Below are 24,451 nucleotides of genomic sequence, written 5' to 3'. Positions count from 1 at the left end.
ATAAAGTGGAGCTCAGGTTTGGACTTGATTACGTAAAAAAAGCCGAGGGGGCGGGGCCAGCTGTGAGTGTGAGCGCGTCAGGTAGCTATCATCACACATCACACACATTTCTACGCTCACACACACCCTATATAAGCGGAGAGGCAGAGCAGAGAGCCAAACACACGCACACACACACCGCCCGAGTGACTGCACCAGAAGCCAATCATCTCTAAAGTAAGTGATCCTGCTGCCTTAATTTAGACAGGGAATAAGAATGTATAGAATGACGTCAGCCAAAGCAAAGACTTTTGACACTTCTTTGTTGTTGTTGTTGTTGTTGTTGTTGTTGTTGTTGTTGTTGTTGTCAGATGGCCAGCTCGCTGAGATCGTGGCTGCTGCTTGCCGCCTTCGTCCTCTGCCTCCTGCTGTGCTGGAGCAGCTTGGCGGACGCCTACCCGCCGCAGCCGGAGAGCCCGGGGGGCAACGCCACGCCGGAGGAGTGGGCCAAGTACCACGCAGCGGTGCGGCACTACGTCAACCTCATCACCAGGCAGAGGTAACGGGCAGGCACCTGTGGGTCCGGACTGATAGAGTCCAAGTTTGAGTTCTGTACCTAAATCTATCAGGATGGAATCTATTTAAAATGATCCTCATCAGATCCAGAAGCATAACTTTGAAAATGTAACAGAAAAATCTTATTAATCAATTGAATTGTTGAATGAAGCTGCTGTGAAAATGTTGAATGGATCTAAAGTCATTTAAATAAGCTTAAAGTATCATCGATCTTTGTTTAATGGGTTAATATTTCACCTCTATAAGCACTTATCAGCTGCTAGAGCCCATCTGCTTTCATTTGGCATTCATTCAAGACCAATCTCATGTATAAAACCTGATTTAACCATCATATAATGAACCCTTACGTGTGTGTGTGTGTGTGTGTCCACTCACAGTACAGGGTCGTCACATCCACTCATCCTCTGTGTCTAACTCCAAACTCTGCATGGCTTGTCTCTCTAGTTAGATCAAAGTGAAAGGGGCTTGATCCGATCTGATAGGTATTGAAATTGAAGTCCCCTGGCTCGAGGGCACTTTGACCGATCCAGCTTTCAACTCTCAACGCAGTCACACTTTCCTTTTGTCCCGACCGGCTTCAGCCCAGCCTGTGAGTCTAAACTGTGTGGCCCTAAACGCCTCACTTTAACAGACAAACACAGATCGACTCTGTGACGTCTCACTCTCTCCCCTTTGTGTCCGTCAGGGCTGGAGAAGAGGAAGTGCTTAGAAATACCAGGACAAAACTAAAGGATCAATAAATTGAAACGCTATAGAGAAATCAATCAATAACCCCCCCCCCACACACACACACACACACACACACACACACACACACACACACACACACACACACACACACACACACACACACACACACACATTCTCTGGCCTGTAATGGCAGCTCAACCACAGCTAAGTGAATATTACAGTGTCATCTGTGCTGTTCCAGATTGGACAAAGTGGGCGGCGTTGAGATTTTCCTTTGATGGACGCTGATTACAGCCTGAACATGAACTCTCCTGCAGTGTCATTAAAGAGGCTGGACCACAGTGTCACACACAACAGCAGCCCAACAAGGCATCCATTTCTTAGTAAAGGGAATTAAAATACACAATCTGAGAGGAGGCCGGTGCTGATCTCCTTTTCTCCCGGGCTGATTGCTGCTCTGAGTGGGAATTGATGAGGAAGCTGATGGAGGGTCACGGTTTCTAGCACCAGTCAGAGTCTGCAGTGTCAGTGGTGTTGTTGTTGTCGTCTTTATGTTTGTATTTGTGTGTGTTTTCATCTCCTGCAGGTATGGAAAGAGGTCGACCCCCGAGCAGGCGGTGGCTTGGCTGCTGTTTGGCGCCGACTCCAGCCAGGACTCTGACCCACGGTGAGAGGAGAGGACTAGATCATGAGACTTAAACATGTAGTGGCTCCCTGAATACTGCATTGATGATGAAGCAACAAACACACACACACACACATAAATAAAGGAGCTGTAACTGCAGGCTTTGGTAGTATGGCAGAGTAATGTTCACTTACTCATTACAAGGCCCGTATCTGGGGGTGAAAGAGGAGGAGAGGGGCCCCCTGCTGTGCCCTCAGCTAATTCTGTTCTAATTTGTCTGTACACACTGTTGTTGTGGCAGCTCTAGACCGTATCGATCAGAGTTTTTATCTCCCTGGGTTTATGCAGCTCCTTTGTCACGTCGGCCTCATCAAATCCACTTCCAGTTTATCGGACAAAAGCACAAACAGCAGCTCAGCTTACTTGTTAAAGATGGAAGGATAAAGGCAAAATACTTGATCCCATTGTGCTCCTTGGTATGAAAACGGCATCTGGAACCTTTACATTACTTAAATGAAGATTCTCTCTTCTTCTGTTTCTCTTCCAGCTCTGACTACAGTGATCAGTGGTAATCAGACGTAATCCCATCATTTACCAAACTCCCGGGATTCCCTGATCCCCTCCGATCGACCGATCATCAATAAACACTGAGACGCTCCAGAGAAACCCTGCACTGGACTTTGTGGCTCTGCATATCTGATTATCATTTAACGTGCATGTGGATCTCTCTCTCTCTCTCTCTCTCTCTCTCTCTGCTTACTATCAGTATCTCTTCGTTATTTGGCCAAAAATGTAAATAATTTGTATCAAAATCAGTTACTTTAATAAAGAATTGAATAGACATACACTGATGCTTGAGTCCTCTCTTTTTGTGCACAGTAGGACCTCCAAAGTACACATATGTCATTCAAAATCCGCCCATGACAACAAAGACTTTTTGGGGGTAAAAGCTGCAGCCTGTAACCCCTGTGCCCCTTTAACACAATAGGAAATATAGTATAGATATATAGAGAAGTGTAAAATATGGGGAAATACAACACAGTAATAAATAATGTTAAGCCACGGTTAAGTACAGAAAAGTCTTTTTTATTTCGTTACTTTTCGCTTCACAAAACCCAAACTATCTGCACCTGCAATTCCTGCTGCCGCCACCGGGTGTCACTGTAGTCTAAGGTAGCAGACATTTTTCAACTTTGTCCGTCTCCTCCTGTGTGTTTGCGCGTGTGTGTGTGTTTGTGTGGGTTCATTTCGCCAGCAGCGGACAGGCAACAACTTCACACACCGAGGAGCGTTACTCAGCCATCACCAAGCCGTCCTGCGCGCCTCTCTCAGCGGGGGAGAACAGCTGTGTTGTTTTCCGCAGTGTGATCGTGGATGTGATTGTCGTTGTTCCACAGCAAAGTGTCCGCACAGATTATACACAAACCCGCGGATCGGAGACGGAGCAGCAGCCTGCGGAACATCTCAGCCCTCCTGCCGCAGCACTCAGCGGAGACGCGTCCGAACAAAAGGTGACCCGACCGGGCAGGTGAGCGCGTCAGACCCCCGCTGGCTTTCACGGAGGAAACGCGGTGGTTTACCCGGACAGAACCGGTGATGCCTTTACGTACCACCGCGTCTCCTCTTATCACAGCGCGTCTAATGATTAATATGTTTGATTTCCAATTACACCCAGATATTTGTGATTGTTGCTATGACATTTAATTGATCCGAGGCTACAGATTTGATAGTTATTGTTTGCGAAATGAACGTAGAATCATGTTGATGAGCGATAACTGTGTGGACGTCACGCACCTGTGCATGGCCATTGCGCATGCTCACATGGCCACGAACGTGATGTTGGAGCGGTGCGGGCCAATAAGAAGGCAGCAACATACAGGTTAAACATTCATTAACGTTCACTTTAATTAGATATTCATACTTTTACCAATATTTATAAAAATTATATACGGGAGCTGAACAAAAACCTAAACTGCCTAAATCAGATTTTGATCAATAACAACATTAAGTTTGATTATGAGTCACTAAAGAATACAACTAATAATAAATGTAAAATTACTTGTTATTGTAATTTTAAGATTCAATGATTTGTTGTTTGTTTGTTTGAAATCTAAAAGTCCTATTTTTCACAGATACCTGTGGTGATGTCATGTTTTATCCATCTGCATCAGTTTTGGCTGTGGTTTGCTTTTTGTGTAAAGAGGATTAAAGGGAGCGTCTGAAAGTTTTATTCAGATTTTGAGCTGGTGGTTGTTTCTCACGCCCCCCTGCGAGCAAACATCACTCACTGCGTGTTCCGCAGTAATCACGACGTGTGTGTGATGTATTTGTGACGGCTGAGGCGAAGGAGGCAAAGTGAGCTGAAATGTTTTGACAGCAGAGTTAAACAGCATTACTTTCACTCTCACATCCATCATTTACATGCAGATTTCCTTGTCATTGTAACATATTAAGACGAGACTTAGACTTAGACTCAGCAGCAAACAGGCCGAGTCTCACCTGTATGTGATCCGTCTGATTTCCTGAAGCTCATCTGATAATCATTTACTACAGTTTGCATAAACCTCTAAAACCCTCCTGCTGGATTTCCATATCAAACTCGACACAGGCAGGGAATAGATCCACAGAGCTTTGGGCCGGATTAAAGAGACCCCAGCTTCTCTCTCTCTCTCTCTCTCTTTCTCTCTCCCACCATCTCTCTCTCTTTTGTTTTGGAAGTGGGAGCTTTGCCACAAACCCTCCGCTTCATGCAGCTTTTGGGATCTGACTATGTGAAGATCGGGCTGGGTTCCACCTTGAGGGGTGCGTTGCCTGAGCAGTCACGTTGAATTGGCCTCTTAAAAGTCTGAGGATGTCTTTGAGGAAGACTTCAATGCGTTTTGTGGAGAACATACTGTACTTACTGCTACAATGGGCCATGCCGCTCCACCCTGTCCTGACGGTCCTGTGCCTGGTGGTCCTTGGCTCTCCTTGCTTCCTTTTCCCCGGTGGCGCCTGTGGTGCCCAACTGTAGGAATGTTCTGTCTGTGGGCATCCTGAGGAAGTGCCTGAGCTGTTATTGCACGCTACATTTGCCGTTGTTGTAGCGTCTTGGGTTATGTCTTTAGATTGTTCTGTTTGGACTTCCAGATCGGATGAAAGTTTAGTAAAAGCCATTTCTTTGTTTATTCCAGGATAAACGTCATGACTGCTTAGACTGCGTGGCGTAATGTACATAAAAAGCCATTCAGAGTAATGTTTGTAATATAATCCTTCCCGTATGGTGTGTGTGTGTGTGTGTGTGTGTGTATGTATGTGTGCACCAGACCACGAGGCTGTTATCTGCTTTCTCAGACAGAGCGATTACTGCATTAAATAGGAATTCTAATCAGAGAAAGGCTCTGAGTTTGGGACTACACACACACACGCACACACACACACGCACACACACAGGAGAGTAATCTGCTGTGGCGCACATAACCTCCACATCTTCTCCACACCCTCTCTGGTGTCTCATTTACTCACACGTCTCTTAGCTCAGCCTCTTATTTTCATCGCTGAGTCGCCCACACTTTGATTGGTGTGACTTTGTCAAATACGCTTTATGCATTTCAACTTCCACAACATCCAGCAACATCATTCAGCTTTAGACTTTAGTGCCTGGAATGACAAATATTCATTTTTCACTGCAGAAGTTGCATCGTTAACTCTCTCAGTCTGAGGCCATTTGTTTGTATATTATTTGCTAAACTCTGGGATTCAATAGAAACTTTTAAATGTTGAATCACTGAACGATAACAGTTAAAACTACAGATTGCACCTGTTTTAGTAGAATTTGCCCAAATCCCCAGTAAATCCTCACAGGACCCCATAAAGGAAAATCCTCCCCCCGACGGATGGAATCTGATCTGGACAAAAGCTGAGACGCTCAATCTTACAGACTGCTGCTTTAACAAGTAAAGAACCTGTAAACGTTTGCAGGATTTGCAGGTTGATTTATGTTTTGATGTGCATTTGAGGTCAGGGAGGAGCCTCGTATCAGCACAGGGCCCAGAGGCTCATAGGGTCCGAACCAATCAGAGAGCCGGTGTTGTGTGTGCACGAGTGTGTGTGTGAGTCCAGCTCTGTGACATTCTGGGTGACATTGAAACAGCAAATTCAAGATCTGCGTAGATGGAGGACGAGCGATGCGGCCGTGGATAGTGATAATTGTCTGTTTCTGTCTCATTACTGACACTAATGGTAGGTGAGGGTACTGCATCTGTCTTGCAAACTTTCCATGACCTCTCCCTCTTATTGTTGTTGTTAGTTTTCCAGGCACATTCCCATAAACCTTCAGTCTGTTTAGAGGAAGGCGACCTTAAACGTTCTCGTCTCCTCTCGCAGTCGGGCAGCGACACGCCGCCGCTCATCAGTATGCATGTGGGCAGCGGGACACACCTTTATTTTGAAAAATCATTGGAGCGTGCAGCGGCGAGCGCGGTTGAGCGGGCCCGAGCGTTCCGTCCCCTCCTTCAGAAGACCTTCACACGCTGTTTGGGCTCTGATGGTCATTCGGTGGTGTGTGGTTGTTGATGCGGCGCCAGGAAATGGAACGGACTGATTCCACTTTGTTTTGGGGAGGAAGTGTTTAGTTTAGAGGTTAGTGAGGGCGGCGAACACACACCCATGTTTTAATTTCAAGGTTTGATACTTAGAAGAACACATTCTGCTCTCAAAGCCACAAGCAAGAATGTGATCCTCTATGTTTGTTGCTTATCTTGGTGTTTGCTGACTTCTTCCTCCTGTTTTAGTTTCTCCTCTGGGCTCTGATTGGTCGCCTCATACTCTGTACATCGTGAGTGTGTAACGTGTCGATGTCATCATGTCACAGCAGTGAAGGAACAGTCAGAAATGAAACTTTCACAGCAGTTCAGGTCCGATGTGTTTGACTTCCTGTTGCATCTCTACAGGCATCAACAGAGAATCAGGCTCCTTCTTAAACCTGTTATTTCCCATCAGGCTCAGCTGTGGCGTTGCTTTAAGCTCTGCACTCAAACACAAAGAGTCTGGAATAAACTTCATTAAGCGGCAGAGATGTGAGTGGTTTGTCAGCCGGTGTTGAGGAGCCTCGTCGCCGTAGATCTCAGATTAGGCTCTGATCCCACTGTTACACACGCACGCTTTTGCCGCTGAGCTCCGTACAAATCGATTTCCTGTCTGTTCTTTACATCCTTACACTCCCGGCCAACGCACGGCGCCGTGATGCCGCCGCACACGGAGCAGCCCCGCATTCAAGCTCACTACAAACCTTTTAACACACCCAAATTTAGCTCCGTCTTATTATTATTTTACGCATTTTTCCTTGTTGCCATGGCAAAGTGCCGGGGGGAAAAAAAGGAAAGGGCTGCTCGTGGTTGTCTTGGATACGCCTGTTTCCCTTGTAAAGTAATGAGAGGAGCTGAACCTGTGGGAGCACAGGGTTATTTTTAGGCCTGACGCCAGCCTGCATGTGTGGATTAAGAGACTTGTTTGGTTCACGCTTGTGTGTATGTGAGTGTGTGTGTGCGTGTGTGTGTGTGTGTGTGTGTGTGTAATGAACACGTTGCCAGGCTTTAATGCAGCCTCAATGTGGGAACCTCAAGGCTCCTTCCACTTGGCATACAGCACCTGGAAGACTTCTTAGTTAAAGCTTCCCGTGTTGTTGCCCTCTGACACAGGCATCGAGTGTCATCATGGCACCAAAGCCCTGACCTTTGACCTCGTTAGTGTAATATGGTGGCTATTTAATTTAAAGTCATTGTTGCGTTAATACTTAACACAGGCAGGCAGTAGCTCAGTGGGTAGTGCTTCTGCTTGGGAACCGGAGGGTTGCCGGTTCGAGCCCCTGCTGAGGTGCCCCTGAGCAAGGCACTGAACCCTCAATTGCTCCCCCCTCTGCGAAGGGTGGTAATGTAATGTAAGTCGCTTTGGATAAAAGCGTCTGCCAAATGATCGTAATGTAATGTAATGTAATGAACACTTATACAGGCATAGAGAGTGATGTAAGTCTCTTTGATCATTTGTTAGGAAGCTTTCTTTACCTTAAACCTTTACTTCAACGTGAAGATATGAATTGTAAGGAGAGTAAACACCCCCCCCCCCCCCCCCTCAGCTTTGGCTTCTTAGCAGCCATGTGCTTTTAACGAGCTCTGTCATCTCCCAGCTCAAACCCTGGACTCTGAGGATCAGTCGAGCGGGCCGGTATGCAGCATTAAGGCTCTGATCCGCTCAGACCGGAGCCGAGCCAAAGCCCCCAGACTCAAGCTGCAGCTAGAGGGGCCGAGCTGAGGGGCCGCCCCCCCGTATCACGCAGGGATCCCACGCCATGAATACACTCTCAAGGAGGAGGAGAGAGGAGTGCAACCCTCCACCAAGGCAGAGAAGTCCTCCAGACACGACATCAGTCACTGGACCAGAACTGGCAGAACATCTAGTGTGGCACAAATGGGTGTGGCCTAAAGTTCTGATGAAGTGATGAATGCTCTTGTTACTGTCAAGACAAACACACACTCACACACACACACTGACACACGGCGACCCTACTGTGACATCCCTATGTTTCGGCTGCCGCTGCACTGCCTCTGCTGTGGATGGATATCGCCATAGCAACCAGGAATTAGCATCCTTGGATACGACGGTAGCTCCCTCATCAGCTGCTCTCCTTCTTCCTTACTGTGGTTTTCTTTTGATATCTCTCTCTCTCTCTCTCTCTCTCTCTCTCTCTCTCTCGCTCTCTCTTGCTCTCTCTCGCTCTCTCTCTCTCTGATTACACATCACCTGGCTTAATTGCGCAATGCTTTACCTCATCAGATCAGTCAGAATTAGCCGAGACCCTCGCCGAGGTAACGTTCGCTCGCTCGCCCACTCAGTCAAACTTTCCAACTGTAGCTGGTAGGATTCCCTGCAGAGATGAGATCTGAACCGCGTGGGCGTTACCAGAGCAACTAGCTGGGTCTATTAATAGCTATTAACAATGTTGGTACCAGCCGTTGCGTGCGGGAACAAAATGTGAATTAGCGTGTGTGTGTGTGTGTGTGTGTGACGAATTATCATAATACAAACAAAACCTCAGTGTGTTTATGAGCGACGTGTGTGTTTCTGTGGATTGCCTCATCTCCTCCCAGCCTGCTGCTCCTGGTTCTCTCTCTCTCTCTGCTCTCCACCTCTGCGGCCTCACATGCCTGTGAAGTTGCATTCATAATCCAAATCAATACTTCATTATTCATTTGTGTGTGTTTCCCTCTTTGTTTCCTCTCTGATGCTCCAGCTGCACCGACGGACAACCGGGAGAGAAAACCATTCTGAGAAAATGCCCGTGGCCACGTCCAGCTCCGACTCTGGTGAGTGGCTCCTCAGGCCTGTGTGTGTGTGTGTGTGTGTGTGTGTGTGTGTGTGTTAGTGTGTGTGTGTGTGTGTGTGTGTGTGTGTGTGTGTGTGTGTGTGTGTGTGTGTGTGTGTGTGTGTGTGTGTGTCCTGAGCTCTAATGTTACTTAATGAGCAGGATAATGCAGTACACACACACACATCCACCCATCTTCCTTTATTTGCTTTGCTTTCTATAGTTTCCATAGTGACTAAATAGCAGTTGGGAAACAATATGGGATTAGTGATTATACTAAGTTAAGGTGTAACCATGGAGACCAGTGACCCAATGCATATTCAAGAGAGAGCAAAGAATCAGGAGAGGAATAAAACAATAACAACATCAAATCAGACAAAATGGTGAAATTGAGCAAACACATCAGTTGGATGTTAGAGTAACAGTCAAAGGTCACTTGGTGAAATTTGGCTCCGCCCCCCTGACAGCAGCAGCTGCTGTTGAAAAACTGCAAAAATCTCCAAATTCCCCATCTGCAGCCTCTTCATTTGCACCTGTGTAATGTCATCGCTCAGAATGAAGCTCCACCTCGCCCTCCTCTTCCTCCTCCTCTACTGATTCTTCTCCGCTGCCCCCCCCCCCCCTGCCTTGACCCCCACAGGGAGAGCTGGAGGGGGAAAAAATGGCAGCACCTCCTCATCTCCCTCCTCTCAGAGGAAGCATCACGCTCCCCCTCCCTCTTCCTCCACACCTCCTCCTCCTCCTCCTTCACACAACCCTCTCTGGTCGCCACTCATTCATGCGGAGGAGAAGCTGTTCAGCCAAGCGTAGCGCGCACACACATACACACACGCACGCGTTTACGTCAGGAGCAGGTGGAGAGGGAGGAACGAGAGAGGAGCTGGTTGGGGAGGAAGAGGAGAGAGGCAGCGTGGAGAGAGAGAGAGAGGGAGAGGAGGATCTCTCGGTCGGCTCAGATACTATAGGGTGTGTTACGGTGTTTGCACTCAGTGTAGCGAGGTGCTGTTCACCATGGCTGGCAGCTTGTTTGCGAGGCTTTCCCTGGAGGAGGGCGACTCGGCAAACTCCCTGGACGGCCTGGAATTCAAGCTGGCGGGGGAAGGTAAGAGGAGCACAGGTGAGGGGGAGCGAGGGATGCTGGAGGTTCGTAGCTGTGCTGTGTGTGTGCGTGTGTGTTTGATGTGATTAGGACTGCAGAATCTGAGGCTGAAAGTGCTAAACAAAGCTGATGATGTGCGGCATGACAGCTGAGGGCCGACCTGACGCCGCCACGTTGTGTTGATGTGCCGGCTCAGACCTCCAGTGAGAGGGCGATGAAGATGAGCAGAGACAGATTGGGACCTGTGGGGGGCAGGTGGGGTGCGGGGGGTCAACGTGTGATGTGCAGGAATCTGACAACAAAAACACAAAAAGGCAGCAAGGTGCAAGGATCGTCACTAACAGATGGAATATTCACCGTAGATCAGAGGTTTCATTTACGGGGAGAGAGTTGGAGGGATGCACTTTCACTTAAGCGCACACACACACACACACACACACACACACACACACACACACACACCGAGTGTCCATGTGAGTGTTTGAGGCTCTGCAGAGGACTTGTACACACAGAGAAGACGCACAGTGATGCTCTTCCGGGGGAATCCTGGGAAGTTTGAAGGCGTTCATGTGGCGTTCACTGACCCGGTCCTGCAGTAGAAATGTGTTCTGATACAATACGTTAAGCTTTTATTGCGGCGAGTTTTACCTCTATCCTGACACGCCGCAGGTTCTGACACATTTCCTGAGTCAGTGAAGGTTAGAGGCTCATTACATCATCGTTGTGATTTGGCTCCATATAGATCTAGAATTGAATAGAATGATTGCACGCCGCATAATGGAGTGTGTGGCAAGATATCCTGTGCTCTGTAATGTGGCTTCATGAGGCAGCAGGGACAGCCACTCACATCCTGTGTGTGTGTGTGTGTGTGTGTGTGTGTGTGTGTGTGTGTGTGTGTGTGTGTGTGTGTGTGTGTGTGTGTGTGTGTGTGTGTGTGTGTGTGTGTGTGTGTGTGTGTGTGTGTGTGTAAGGGACCTCTGGTGCATTGTGTATTCTCAGTGAGTAAGTTGGATCTTGTTCATATGCTACAGTGTTCTGATCAGAGACGGCACATTTGATTGTCTCTCTCTCTCTCTCTCTCTCATGCACACAGACACACACACTCACACTTGACAGACTCTTCTCACACATATTCTCGCTGCACGCCGGCCTAATGAAGCAGCGTTCACACACACAGATGGATCATTGATTACGTTGTCAATCATTACGGCTCTGGCTTCAGTCACACCATGTTGTTGTTGTTGTTGATGTAGTTTTCCGTGACGTTCCCACTGCGGCCATTCAAGGGGGGGGATGAGATGCAGTGGGGGGACCTTCTGCTGAATGTCACCTAAATATCAGAAGTGTGGTCTCCTAACATGACCTTCTGCTCACTAATAAGGCTGAGGCTGCACCAGCTCCATGAAAGGCCCCGATGCTGCTGATTGGCTGCTGGGATCGACCAGGTCATCAGCGTTCGAGGAGTTTCTCTTGGAGATGCTGGTGGCTGTCGATGATTAGAAGCGTTGCCAACAATGAGGAGAAATGTTGACTCTCTAACTTCTGCTTCTCTCTCTCACACACACACATGCTGTCACACACATGAACCTGTCCGGCGATGATCCCTCTCGTCTTTCCATGTGGACGATATTGTCTGAATGTAATGATCATCCAGAGCCGAGCCTGCTCACTCACGTAAACACGCTTAATACCCATAATGCCCCTGTTCCACTCGCAGAGAGAGAGAGAGAGAGAGAGAGAGAGAGAGAGAGAGAGAGAGAGAGAGAGAGAGAGAGAGAGAGAGAGAGAGAGAGAGAGAGAGAGAGAGAGAGAGAGAGAGAGAGAGAGATGCGCCTAACCTGGCCGCAGCACAAAGGAGAGGAGATCAAGATGGAAAGACTCCTAATTAAACACGTAGCCGCATCATAAATGATTCATCAGCGGCGTGCACACACACACCACACACCACACACACACACACACAACAATAGAATATGCAGCGATCCAATATGTCTTTCTCTACCTGAGGGATTGATGGTAATTATGTTTAGCTGCAGAGCTGTGGACCAGAATCAAATCTAGACGCGGCCGTTAAATATTTTATTAAGTCTGCCAGAAACACGGAGGATGGGAGTGTGTAGAGACGGGTTTGGAGATGTTGACCCCCTGTAGACCTGGATCCTGTCAGAGAAGCCAGGCGGTGCTGACTGGCCCGGGAAAGGTTTCTCTTTGGTTCCATAGAGGCAGTAAAGGCGCGTGGTTGTGTGTGTGTGTGTGTGTGTGTTTGTGTGTGTGTGATTATTGTAATTTTAACCGTATGACACATTTCCGACTGAGTAGCTTCTCACCTGGAGGCTTTCCACTAAAACAACAGCATTACGTCCGTGTTTGTTCATTTAACGTTTCTCTCTTCTCCGCTTGTCAGCTTCAGTCGGGCGCCAGATGAATTCCGACTTTTCCTGTAATTACTTTTCTGCTTGGGGATTTGTGTCTTTTTTCAGAGTGTTTGTTTTCTCAACATGAGCACCAAAGTGGAGTGGAGCTTTAGCCAGTTAGACTCGGCGCAGCACGGTATCGATCAGGATCAGCGACTCCTCTGGGGGTCGATTAGATGAGCGCCCAGTTTCACCTCTAAGTGCAACGTTTACACGCCGCTGATGAGACTCAGATCATAGAAGACAAGAGAAGGCAAGAGACAAGAAATGTGCAAATAGGGAAATAGATATATTGGCTGCGGCCAACCTCTGACCTCTGACCTCTGACCTCTGTTATTTCCGTACTCGCATCCCGCCAATCCCGTCCGGCCTCATTGTCCTTGTTGTGATGCACACCAGGGGAAAATAAGGGAAATGCTTCGACTTCTCTAGCTCGACCCGGCGACAGGGACACGCTGGCAGATTTAATATTCTCCGTACATAATGGAACACGACCTCAGACGGGCTGGGCTGTGACTGCCAAAGCAAATGACATCATCACAGAATACCGAAGCAAAAGGCCATGACTTGTTGTTTCTTCTTACATTTCTCTCAGCCTGTCAGACTTTAACGTGATAGATCAGAACTGCCGCTGGTTTACTCTTCTTTACTACACTCACTCTCATGGAAGGGAAGGAGTTGGAGGATGGATGACACTCAGTGGGACTGATAGCGAGACAGGAAGGACCAAACTATGAAGCATAATGAAACAAACACTGAGCGTTTCTCTCTCTGGTGACTTTGCTTCACACGCGACATGGCAACAACACGGCGCACAGTTGTGGCGATTAAAGAGAATTATGCTTCTGCCAGGCGCAGATCTGGCAACCCTGCAGAGTCCTCGGCACGGACGGACGACCGGTGTGATTGTTTGTTTAGAGGAAGAGGGCGGCTGGGCTGTAATCACGCAGGGCCTTCATCATCTGCTCGCTCTCGCCTCTCCTGGCTTCCTGTCTTTTAATTTCCCTCTCTTCCTGAGTGAAAGCCAGGAGGAGGAGGATGGCATCTTCATTCTTCCATGTTTGACATCCTGGCTCACACCCGAGAGCTTGTTTGTCTGTGTGTGTGTGTGTGTGTGCAAACTCTCGGTGCGGCTCTGTCAAGACGCTGTGGGGCGATTTATGTGTCTATTGTTCAGCAGAGAGTCCTGGGATTGTGATGAAGTAACTTATACGTTGTGAATAAGTAAGTTCTATTTTCATCAACGTATAAAGGCTCATCGGCTTATGTGATTCTCCCTTTAGAGTCGGGAATGTGTGTGTGTGTGTGTGTGTGTGTGTGTGTGTGTGTGTGTGTGTCAGAGCGTGACGCCTATAGAAATGCAGATCAGTGAGACAAACACACCGGTCAGGGGGAAAGAGAGTGTGTGTGTGTTGTGTATTTACTATGAGCCACTGCTGAATGATACAATACAAAGTGGATGTATTGAAATAAAAATGTCCCTCTCTTTCTCTCCCTCTGTGTGTGTGTGTGTGTGTGTGTGTGTGTGTGTGTGTGTGTGTGTGTGTGTGTGTGTGTGTGTGTGTGTGTGTGTGTGTGTGTGTGTGTGTGTGTGTGTGTGTGTGTGTGTGTGTGTGTGTGTGTGTGTGTGTGTGTGTGTGTGTGTGTGTGTGTGTGTGTGTGTGTGTGTGTGTGTGTGTGTGTGTGTGTAGCCATGCATCAGGCCCTGGACACGTTGAGTGACAGCACCAGCTCTACAACTGCCAACGACCTGGACCTCATCTTCCTCAAAGGCATCATGGAGAGCCCGGTGGTGAGAGCAACCTTAACCTCATCACAGGCAGAGTGTGTGTGTGTTGGTGGGGGCGGGGGCAAGTGCTTTGGCTTTAACGTGACCAAAAATTAAATGCAGTTAGTATAATAATTCTTCCTCTAATAAGTCTTAAGGTTTTGCACACAGATTTTCAATTCCAATCCAACATTCCCCAGTTTGCTCCAGCGTTCCGGTTCTGGCCCCGTTCGTTTCTGATTTCCACCGTTTGTTGCGGTCCTCATTGAAATGATGTAACAAAAGCGGCAAATTAAATATCTCTTCATTCTTACATTTCATATTTAAATATAAGTTTGCGATCATTTTCCTATCAAACTCCTTGGATCCATTAAGAGCAATAACGTTCCGGCTTTAATGGCCTCGCATCGCTGTGTTCCCACTAGCTGGGAATGCAAATGAAGGAGGCGTTTCACACAACAGCCAAGGTGAGAATGCAAATATTTGTCTGCAATGATGCAACCCGAATCCCGAAAGTGTTCCTCCCACGTGGTGGAACATGCAGGGGGACGTTCCGGACGCTTCTGCTGGCCGGCTGCCCGCTGCGTCTGGAGGACAAAGCCGAGCTCTTTAGAGGCCGAAAAGTCTGCAGCGGTCAAATCACAGATGCAAGATCATTCCATGTAAATATCCCATCTGGCTCCAATAAAATCGGACTTCAGTCGAGCCGTTTGAGGAATCTTGGCAATGCGTCGCCGCGGGGAAACAATCTTCAAATCCCCGTCACATTGGGATGAGATTTGATGGGATTAGATCCGGTCCTGGATGGGAAAATCGCTGGGTATCGGTTTGTAAAGTTCCTCTGAGGACGTGGCGCCGTTTTTTTATCCGAGGAAAGACATAAATGGCAACCGCCTCAAGAAATGTTCCAGCTAAGACCGTAAACAGAGACGAGGAGAAGATTAGAGACACAACAACGACAGACACGCAAATACCATCATCCACAAGATCCAGAACGGCAAACTGGCATCAGATGTTCTGCTCCTCTCCCGCTCTTATTCTTCCCTTTATTCAATACAAACCAAAACGGTGCTCCTTCACTTTCTTCTGTTGGACTTGTGTGACATCTAAACGTCCCTCTGAGGAACATCTGCTCATTAAACATTCCAGTGTCCGTCAGGTTCATCAGCAAGCTTCCACACTTCCTGTTCTTCTTACTAAGCTGGCGTACAATTTTGTTGCAGCATCACAAGCAGCAGAATAAAGCTGACGATGCACCGCACATAATAATGACAGAGTTTGGCTCCAGCTGAAGACACTTTGTTCCTGTGAGAGCAATCCCATTCTCCTATCACAGCTTGTTCTCCAGATCCCACTTTGTCTCATATCTTCTTCACTCTGTCACCAGGCAGAGGAGGGAAGTAGTTTCTTTGTTTGGCACTTGCTTGCTTGCTGGGACCTCTGGGGCTGTGAAGTTCTTCTCTCTGGGTCCTGTGGGTTCTGAGCGAGGAGCTGCAGGTGTGAAGACGCTCAGACTCGCTCGGGTGGAACGGAGACGGATCGACCGCAGGGATCAGCAGGGGAGCGCTGCCTCCATTCCCGTCTCTCTCTCTGGGTCTCTAAACTCCAAACTCATTGATTTCTCCTCTGTGTGAAAGTGTGTGTTTGTGTGTGTGTGTGTGTGTGCGTGTGTGCGTGAGCGTATCCACTTGTAAGGCCTCCGTTTGTTTGTACACGGTGTGTGTTTGTCTTGTGTGTGCGACTCGGCCGAGTTTAGACTCCCTCGCCGAGCCTGCGGTGGATCGATAAACACTTAACAAGCCGCCACTTAACACGGCGAGAGGCAGAGCGGTCCAGGCAGAGCGGTCCAGGCAGAGCGGCCCCTGTTGTCCTTTGTTGCCGCGGTGACTACAGCGCCTCATGCTGATTGCGCCGCACTCATGAGAGAATGATGCAATCGACGCAACCTGCAATTCTCCAATGAGCCCGAGAGACGATTAGGCCCACAACAATAACGAGCGACATCATCATGCAGAAGAGCGTCCGCAGCGTCCGATTATCAGCGTCACAATCAGGCCCGCTGAGGCGTGTGAGGCGGCTACACACTCCATTTGAGTCATTAAGACATCAGACCGGCAATTTTAAAGTGTTAACCTTCATCTTATTCCTCTCATATTAACTCAGAGTAAATGAGGATCCGAGGTGTTTGCTACATAGTGAGACGCCTCCTTCAAAACAAAGCGTTAAGTGCTCAAACCTCCACAATTACGCCTCCATTTCCTCTGACATTTGAAGCGAGAGGGCAGAGAGAGCAGACACTGATATCAGCCCTGGAAGCCGGCGTCTCTCCGGCTCTTTACCGATGTTTTGACACAAGTAGGAGGGTAAACGTACGCAGGAAAGAGCCGCTGAAGTGTGTGTGAGAGCAGATTCTGCAGGTCGTGACCGTGTGCAAAGCCTCCACGCTGACGTCGTTGTGCAGCAGCCAGAGTTCCATCGTGCCAGCCGGACTCCAGCCAAGCCCACGGTCCCTTTTGTGTGTAAACGCCTCTTGTGCCGTGTCAAAGCGCACGTGACTCTTTGTGTATACGTCTGTTTGTGTTTGTGTCTCTGCGGGGAGTTCTTCCTCTTTCCCTCCAGCACACACACACACAAACACTGCGGCTGCCAGCTTATTCAGCGCAGAAATCCTTTGACAAATCTTATCAAAATGGAGGCAGGGTTCTCTGCTGCCGGTTACTCATCTTACAACGCGCTGAGCAGAAGCCAACACGCCGGGTTTAATGTTTTAACAGCGGCCTGAAGCACCGAGGCCTCCATGCTGACCTCCTGACCCCAAACACACAGGGGCAGAAGCTCCAATCACTACACACCTCTGAGTCTGCAGAGGAGGAGGAAGTTTGTTGTTTGCTGAAATATAAACATCTCTCTCCACACACACACACACACACACAGACAAAGTTTGTGTTTGCACTTGTGTGTGTAGAGTCTTTCAGAGAGGATTGATGAGAGCAGCCTGTGTTGCTCTGCTGTGTTTACATTCTCTTGTTCCTTTACGGCGTCACTGGAGCCAAACACAAAACACTTCATTCATTATAAGTAAAGCACAAGCTCCTCTAATGCACTGGAAGTCATAAATTCCCCTTTTAAACGAGTATTTTTACGAGTTTTACAATCGAGTCTGGTGGTAAAAACAAGCGAGATCATGGATTCTTGGTGCTGAGGGTGGAAGATACCACCTCCCTGTCTCACAGGGGGGGATATGTCTTCGTCTTAACCCCGCAGGCCCACGAGCGGTTCGAGGAGCCCAAGCTGGAGGCGGTGAGGGAGAACAACATGGAGCTGGTGCAGGACATCCTGACCGAGCTGGGCCCGCTCTCCAACAGGAGCCAGGCGGCCGACGAGCTGGTGCGCATCCTGAACGAGCCACACTTCCAGGTACGGAACGCCGCCTCCCCCCCTCCGATTCTCCAGCCTCCAAGTCTTAGTCTGTTACCCATCATTGCCTTTTATCTCCTCAGTCCCTCCTGGAGACCCACGACTCTGTGGCGTCCAAAACCTACGAGACTCCCCCTCCCAGCCCTTGCTCCTTCATGGACGCCGCCCTCAATAACCAGCCCGTGCCCCCCGACGCCGTCAGGATGGTGGGCATCAGGAAGGTGTCGGGCGAGCACCTGGTGAGTTTGCCTCAGATTGTGTCGTCCTCTTGTAGCCGGGTAGATCACGTAGAAACCCTAAATTGTAAGCGATTAAAGTTCCTCGTTAAAAGGTGTGATTTGTGTTTTGGGGGCAGCGTCGGCTTTCAGCGTAATGGAATCTGTTGGCAGGATCGTTTAAAGGGGCAGTAAGTAAAATTTTTACTGCCCTCAGCACAAAACAGAGCTGATTTATCCTCTGGCTCAGCAAGAAACAGACCATGTGCTCATATTTCTGTGATTCAAAGCTCACTTTCTGGCCCGCTAGTGATTTTTTTCTGCGGCCAAAAATCACACTCACAAGTTTCCCAAAGCTTCCATCCAAGCAAAGACGGAGGAAAGAAATCATCCCAACTGCTGCTGATCGCACTCACAGGCTGGTTCAGCAGTGTAGCGTGATGATGTCGTCCTCACAGTCTCTCTCTCGCTCTCTCCCTCTCTGCACGCTCAGGGAGTGACGTTTCGCGTGGAGAGCGGCGAGCTGGTGATAGCCCGGATCCTCCACGGCGGGATGATCGACCAGCAGGGCCTGCTGCACGTGGGCGACATCATCAAGGAGGTGAACGGCAAGGAGGTGGGCAACGACCCCAAGGTGCTGCAGGAGATGCTGAAGGAAGCCAGCGGCAGCGTGGTGCTGAAGATTCTGCCCAGCTACCAGGAGCCACACACACCGCGACAGGTCAGCCAGGGAGCCACACACATACACACACACACACACGTCATTTACAGTCACACACACTTTGCACATCCAGGCTCGAACAGCTGGTCTAGCTTCTCTCTGCCAGACGCTCATCGACTCATTATTTATCAGAGTGACTTAAACTAAGCATGAAACTAATTAATACACACACACACACACACACACACACACACACACACACACACACACACACACACACACACAGACATTAATTTTTTGTTATTTTACAGAAGATATGACAGGACGGAATACTACCAATCCTGCTGACAGCTTTGCACACACACACACACACACACACACACCACAGGAATCCAAATCTATTGTAATTCTGCACAAAATGCCCGCACGGCTCCAAATTTAAAGCATCTTTAAAACAGCAGGAAGGTTTTTAGCGTTCCTGCTGGATTTCCCAATTCCTCATTTCAGCCCGACTGTAAATTTCAGCAGCATGAAATAAAAATGACATCCAAGCCAAATTAAGTTGATTAATCAGTTTATCACTCTTGCTCTCTCACACACACACACACACACACACACACACACACACACACACCAGAGGCCCAAGTGTGTATCTTGCATACGTAGCAGCTTGTTAACACTCGACAGCTTTAGGAATTCTCTTGTCACAGCAGACTCAGATAAGCTTCTATAGAAAACTCATGAAAAGTTTCCATCTCTTTTAAATCAAGTCATCATCGTCCATCCTTCCTGTCAGTCAGTCCGTCAGCCTGTAACCTTGCCTCCGTCTCTGCGTTCAGGCGTTTCCCGATGGCTCTGATACCTGCATTCCCCATTTTTGCCAGTTGTCCAAAAGGAAATGCTTTTTCCTGCTCATCCATAATGGAGCAGGAGCTGGAGTGTCTCTGCGCTTTGCAAAGAGACGGAATATTTCAGGGTGTTGCATATTAAAGCGTCTCAGGGAAGCGATTCAGATACGACGCGGCGCTGGGTTGGACTAACTAACCGTCAGAAGCATCCGGAAAGTCGGGAAAAGGCAAAGTATTCTGACAACGTGACCCAGTTTGAACAGAACAGAACAGAACAGAATGAGTCAGAGGATGTGGGATAGATTTGTCTCTGAGATGGAGTGGACTCACCCGTGGGAGAGCCAGACACTCAGACACTAATGGTACGATCCACTCTTCCGTCTTTAAACACTTTTCTGAGGGTTCTTCGCCGTAAAGTGCTCAGAGTCGCGCCTCTTTAGCTTCAAAACGGTGCAGAGCTGCGTGCGTCGCTTTAATGGGTCGGCCTGCAGGACATCAGAGAGGCCACCGGCGCCGTAATGGATGCTGCGTGTCAGAGATGGTTAAGGGCGCCCGGCTGTGTGTGTGTACGTGTGTGTGTGTGTGTCATTTAGCTGTGCAGGAGGTGGACTTTATGTGCTGAGGTCAGTAGAGTTGCTTCCAGAAGTATTCAACCGCTGCGATCCAGCTGTGTCTGGCCTGGAGCTCGGACGTCTCACAGTGACTCAATCAACTGACAGCTCCTCCTCCACCTACTGAGACTCCTTCTGTGTGTGTGTGTCTCCATCACGTTTTTTGCGAGTGAATGAGCCACACGTCACGTCACACGTACTACACACACACATGCACGGTACAGTGGCGGCTTGCAGGCATTTCTTTTTCATGTTCATGCATCAGTACGAGAAAGCGCGGCGAGTGCAGGGGGAGGGGATGGTTGCCATGGCTACACATTTTGGCTCTCTCTTCCCTCTTTCTCTCTCCTTGTCTATCTCGTTTTCGCCCTCCGTTTCTTCGCTCTCTCCTTGTCCAGTGTGTGTGTCTGTGTGTGTGTGCGGTGATGTGATGGACTTTGGACTTTTATGAGCTGAAGCCTTGAGTTGTCGGCAAAGCGAGGTCGAGAGATGAAGTCGCTTCCCAGAGAGCGAGGCCGCGTCACTGTCACGGGCGCTTACTCACCGAATCCATCACCCACACATCTCACACACTTAATTGTGCATTTGTTTCATAAATTCTCTGCCCCTCTCTCTTGCTCTCTCTCTCTCTTTCTCTCTCTCTCTCTCTCTCTCTCTCTCTCTATCCAGGCCTTTGTCAAGTGCCACTTTGACTATGACCCCTCCCACGACAACCTGATTCCATGTAAGGAGGCGGGGCTTAGCTTCAACAGCGGGGACATCCTACAGATCTTCAACCAGGAGGACCTCAACTGGTGGCAGGTCAGTGAAACCAAAACACGTTTGTCATTCTCATCTGTGTGAAGTTGCACACAGAGGTCAAATCTGGGCTGGGCTTACCACACACACACACACAGAGGATAAATTGACCTTGTGTGTCTCGTAGGCCTGTCACATAGAGGGAGGGAGCGCCGGCCTCATCCCGAGCCAGCTCCTGGAGGAGAAGAGGAAAGCGTTTGTGAAGAGAGACATGGAGCTCGCCACCACAGGTAAAACTCCCCGAGCGCAGAGGCACTCTTCATCTGGCAGATTGCCGCTGTGCGCGCGCGCACACACACACACACACACACACACACACACACACACACACACACACACACACACACACACACACACACACACACACACACACACACACCACGCCAACAAAGACGACATCTGCTCCTCTTCACATCACAGAAGCATTTCATCCACGTCCCTGTCTCACCTCTCCGGTCTGCTACTCTGTCAGCCGCCGCCGAGAGAGCAGAAACTCTGGTAATGAGCGTCGGCGTGAGTCAGGCGGCCTGATCCAATCTGCCCGCTCATTAAGCTGCACGGGCCCTGGCACGCAGGAGGGGGAGGGGGGTGAGGGTGAGGGTGGGATGATGAAGGAGTCGTGATAAGACCCTCTGATCTCAAACCTGATCAGTAATCATCTCCGGATCTTATGAGGTGCGGAGAGAGAGAGAAAGAGAGAGAGAGAGAGAGAGAGAGCAGTCGGCGGGCAGATTGATTTGTTGGCTGAGCAGGCGGCGAGTCACAGCCAGCCGCTCGCCCTTCACTCCTGCGGGGGATGAAGATGACAGCAGACATATTTCACCAGAACTTAGATAATGAACCTTCCTGCTGTAACAGGTAGAGTCGTACTGTTGTTTACCGACACGTATTGATAATCCAGACATGTGAGCGATCAGCTGAGTTCCTTCTCCTCATCTTCTGCCACACTGAACACAGTCAGGGGGCAAAACAGACACATCCTGGCCTCAGAGGAGCAGAGGCCCACTCCTGTTGGTCCACGGCGCCATCTAGTGGTCGTTTAGTTCCTGTTTTGTTTTTCACGTCAAAGCCTCCGAGCCTTTTCCATCCATTTACGAGCCAGCGGAGCTCGGAGACACTTTCACCCCGATGCTTCATCACTTTAACGGGGGAGCTGGCCGAGGTGGCTGACGGAGCAAAGCAACGGCGTCAGAGGTTCTTTATTGTCTTTGATGTACTGCAACCTCTCTCAGGCCCTCTGTGTGCAGGTATGGGTGGCAAGAAGAAGAAAAAGATGATGTACCTGACCACCAAGAACGCAGGTACGCGCTTCGCTACCTCTGACGTCACCGCCTCCCTGTGGTGATGATGATGATGATGGTCCTGTTGTTAACTTGTTGCGTCTTAGAATTCGATCGCCACGAGTTGCGGATCTACGAGGAGGTGGCGAAGGTCCCGCCGTTCAGGAGGAAGACGCTGGTGCTGATCGGCGCCCAGGGGGTCGGCCGCCGCAGTCTGAAGAACAAGCTGTTGGTGTCGGACGCCCAGCGGTACGGCACCACCATGCCCTGTGAGTGGAAACAGATATGAAACCCACGTGTTCAGTTCGTGTCTCTTTTCTTTGTCATATTGATTTGATCCTCCTGTCATGTGGATTCTTTGCGTCCCTCAGTCACGTCCAGGAAGCCGAAGGTGGACGAGAGGGACGGGCAGATGTACTCCTTCATGACTCGCTCCGAAATGGAGTGCGACATCAAGAACGGACGTTTCCTGGAGCACGGCGAGTACGACGGCAACCTGTACGGCACCAAGATCAACTCCATCCACGAGGTGATAGACACGGGAAAGATCTGCATCCTGGACGTCAACCCGCAGGTGAGGAACGCTCATCTCTGCATCTCTCCAGACGCCAAAACACTGATTCAGCCTCAATTTAGAAGATTGCGAGTAATAATGCACCCTTGTTGCCAAGGAAACATCTTCAGTCTGAGCACGTCAGCATGTAGATATCAGAGACGATCTCTTAATGAGAAGTATTACTCGCTGGAAAGACTCTGTAAATCCTCTTAGCTGCACATTATCCGGATAAATCAGCTGGATGGAGATTCAGCCGTCTGCTTTTAATCTCTCTCTCTGCTTTATAATCAAGTTGGAGCTTTAGCGGTTGGTATGTAAGCTGCACCTGTGTTTCCCTCCCTGAAGGCTCTCAAGGTGCTGAGGACGTCAGAGTTCCTTCCCTACGTCGTGTTCATCGAGGCCCCGGATTTCGAGGTTCTCAAAGCGATGAATCGGTCTGCGATTGAGTCGGGCGTGGTCACAAAACAGTTAATGGTGAGTGAGAGCATCAGCTGACTGTTCATATGCATGATTGAAGTGCCAATCCTGAACCCTGAATCCTGCAGGACTCTGAGCTGAAGAGGACGGTGGACGAGAGCGAGCGGATCAAGAGGGCGTACGGACATTACTTTGACCTCTGCATCGTGAACGACGGCCTGGAGGCGGCGTTCCGAAGCCTACGTCAAGCGCTGGAGAAACTGTCGACGGAGCAGCAGTGGGTGCCCGTCAGCTGGGTCTTCTGAGGAATCTACCAAACGCTCACCAGCGAGCCGCCGACTGGCACCCAGAGGGCAAAGGTCAGGAGACTCCCACAGCTCCAGAGGTGCTGCGGTGATTGGCAGCAGAAGGCAGTAATGGCGGCCAGAGCGGCGTGACGACCAGCCTCATGTAGAGCATTTTTGTACAAAGTTAGTGTCCCTCTATTGACCCTCATGTCAAGTTGTATTTTATCTGTCAAAATTGGAATAACTCTATTGATATTTGTACAGAAGGCTTTAGAATGGATTATCAGCTGTAGTGCAATAGTGTGAGTGACATGAGTGTGTGTGTGTGTGTGTGCTCATAAATATGGACATACATGTTTTGCTCTGACGGTTTTCACCGAAGGAAGATTTTCTTTTTTTTCGCTTTTTCCCAAACCCTTAAATTCTACAGTAGTGTAATGTTTACATCGGATTTGTTTCAGTTTAAGAACAAAGTGATCAAGTTAAGATACCAAATGTCATCACTGTGTTCAATTCTATATGTTTGACCATTTCATCACACGGTATGAGTGTGTATGTTCAGAGATGTGCTGGATCCTGTATGATTCCATTAATATAAACAGCAATAGATTCATGTACACACACTCACATACATTCAGATGTATAAAGAATATATACACACATATTTAGGAAGAATGACGTTTAAATGAATTGTAGCACCTAAAGGAGTAACTATACCGACCCTGAGTGAAGAAGAAGCAGCCTACAGTACACACTGATTGTATAATGCAGGCTTATGCTATAGAACAGCTGATGGAAGTGGCCACACTCTTTGTTACCTATAAAGTATAATCAATAAATGATGATACATTCTAGGTAACAAACAGGGGTC

General features: G+C 48.9%; 2 protein-coding genes across 3 annotated transcripts; both read left to right on the top strand.

The window, feature by feature from the left end:
• The first annotated feature begins 342 nt into the window (after positions 1-342).
• Positions 343-2,502, top strand: pyyb (peptide YYb). The gene is made up of 3 exons (XM_076152034.1): positions 343-538; positions 1,832-1,912; positions 2,418-2,502. Exons 1-3 carry the CDS (start codon positions 351-353, stop codon positions 2,440-2,442), a joined length of 294 nt encoding a protein of 97 aa, XP_076008149.1. The 5' UTR covers positions 343-350; the 3' UTR covers positions 2,443-2,502.
• A 640-nt stretch (positions 2,503-3,142) lies between these two features.
• On the top strand, positions 3,143-24,002 carry mpp2b (MAGUK p55 scaffold protein 2b). 2 transcript variants are annotated; one of them, XM_076151544.1, is made up of 13 exons: positions 3,143-3,398; positions 9,138-9,210; positions 14,414-14,514; positions 17,755-17,907; positions 17,991-18,146; positions 18,616-18,843; positions 20,912-21,043; positions 21,168-21,270; positions 22,288-22,341; positions 22,428-22,589; positions 22,692-22,894; positions 23,222-23,350; positions 23,422-24,002. In XM_076151544.1, exons 2-13 carry the CDS (start codon positions 9,180-9,182, stop codon positions 23,596-23,598), a joined length of 1,629 nt encoding a protein of 542 aa, XP_076007659.1. In that variant the 5' UTR covers positions 3,143-3,398; positions 9,138-9,179; the 3' UTR covers positions 23,599-24,002. The 2 variants fall into 2 exon arrangements, with proteins under 2 accessions (XP_076007659.1, XP_076007657.1); XM_076151542.1 differs by having other exon boundaries at positions 22,273-22,341.
• The last annotated feature ends 449 nt before the right edge of the window (positions 24,003-24,451 follow it).

Source organism: Genypterus blacodes, unplaced genomic scaffold, assembly GCF_046128005.1.
Source record: "Genypterus blacodes isolate CSIRO-AG114 ecotype Tasmania unplaced genomic scaffold, CSIRO-AGI_Gbla_v1 ptg000055l_1, whole genome shotgun sequence".
Taxonomy (NCBI): domain Eukaryota; kingdom Metazoa; phylum Chordata; class Actinopteri; order Ophidiiformes; family Ophidiidae; genus Genypterus; species Genypterus blacodes.
Note: the sequence above shows the minus strand (reverse complement) of the source record. Positions and strands in the feature narration are given on the sequence as shown.

What these genes read in the sequence shown, in the direction of transcription:
- pyyb (XM_076152034.1), top strand. Translation starts at nt 351, where the DNA reads ATGGCCAGCTCGCTGAGATCGTGGCTGCTGCTTGCCGCCTTCGTCCTC. An exon ending in AACCTCATCACCAGGCAGAG is followed by an intron (nt 539 to 1,831) that starts GTAACGGGCAGG and finishes CATCTCCTGCAG; the next exon opens with GTATGGAAAGAGGTCGACCC. An exon ending in AGCCAGGACTCTGACCCACG is followed by an intron (nt 1,913 to 2,417) that starts GTGAGAGGAGAG and finishes TTTCTCTTCCAG; the next exon opens with CTCTGACTACAGTGATCAGT.
- mpp2b (XM_076151542.1), top strand. Translation starts at nt 9,180, where the DNA reads ATGCCCGTGGCCACGTCCAGCTCCGACTCTG. An exon ending in AGCCACACACACCGCGACAG is followed by an intron (nt 18,844 to 20,911) that starts GTCAGCCAGGGA and finishes CTCTCTATCCAG; the next exon opens with GCCTTTGTCAAGTGCCACTT. An exon ending in TGGTCACAAAACAGTTAATG is followed by an intron (nt 23,351 to 23,421) that starts GTGAGTGAGAGC and finishes TGAATCCTGCAG; the next exon opens with GACTCTGAGCTGAAGAGGAC.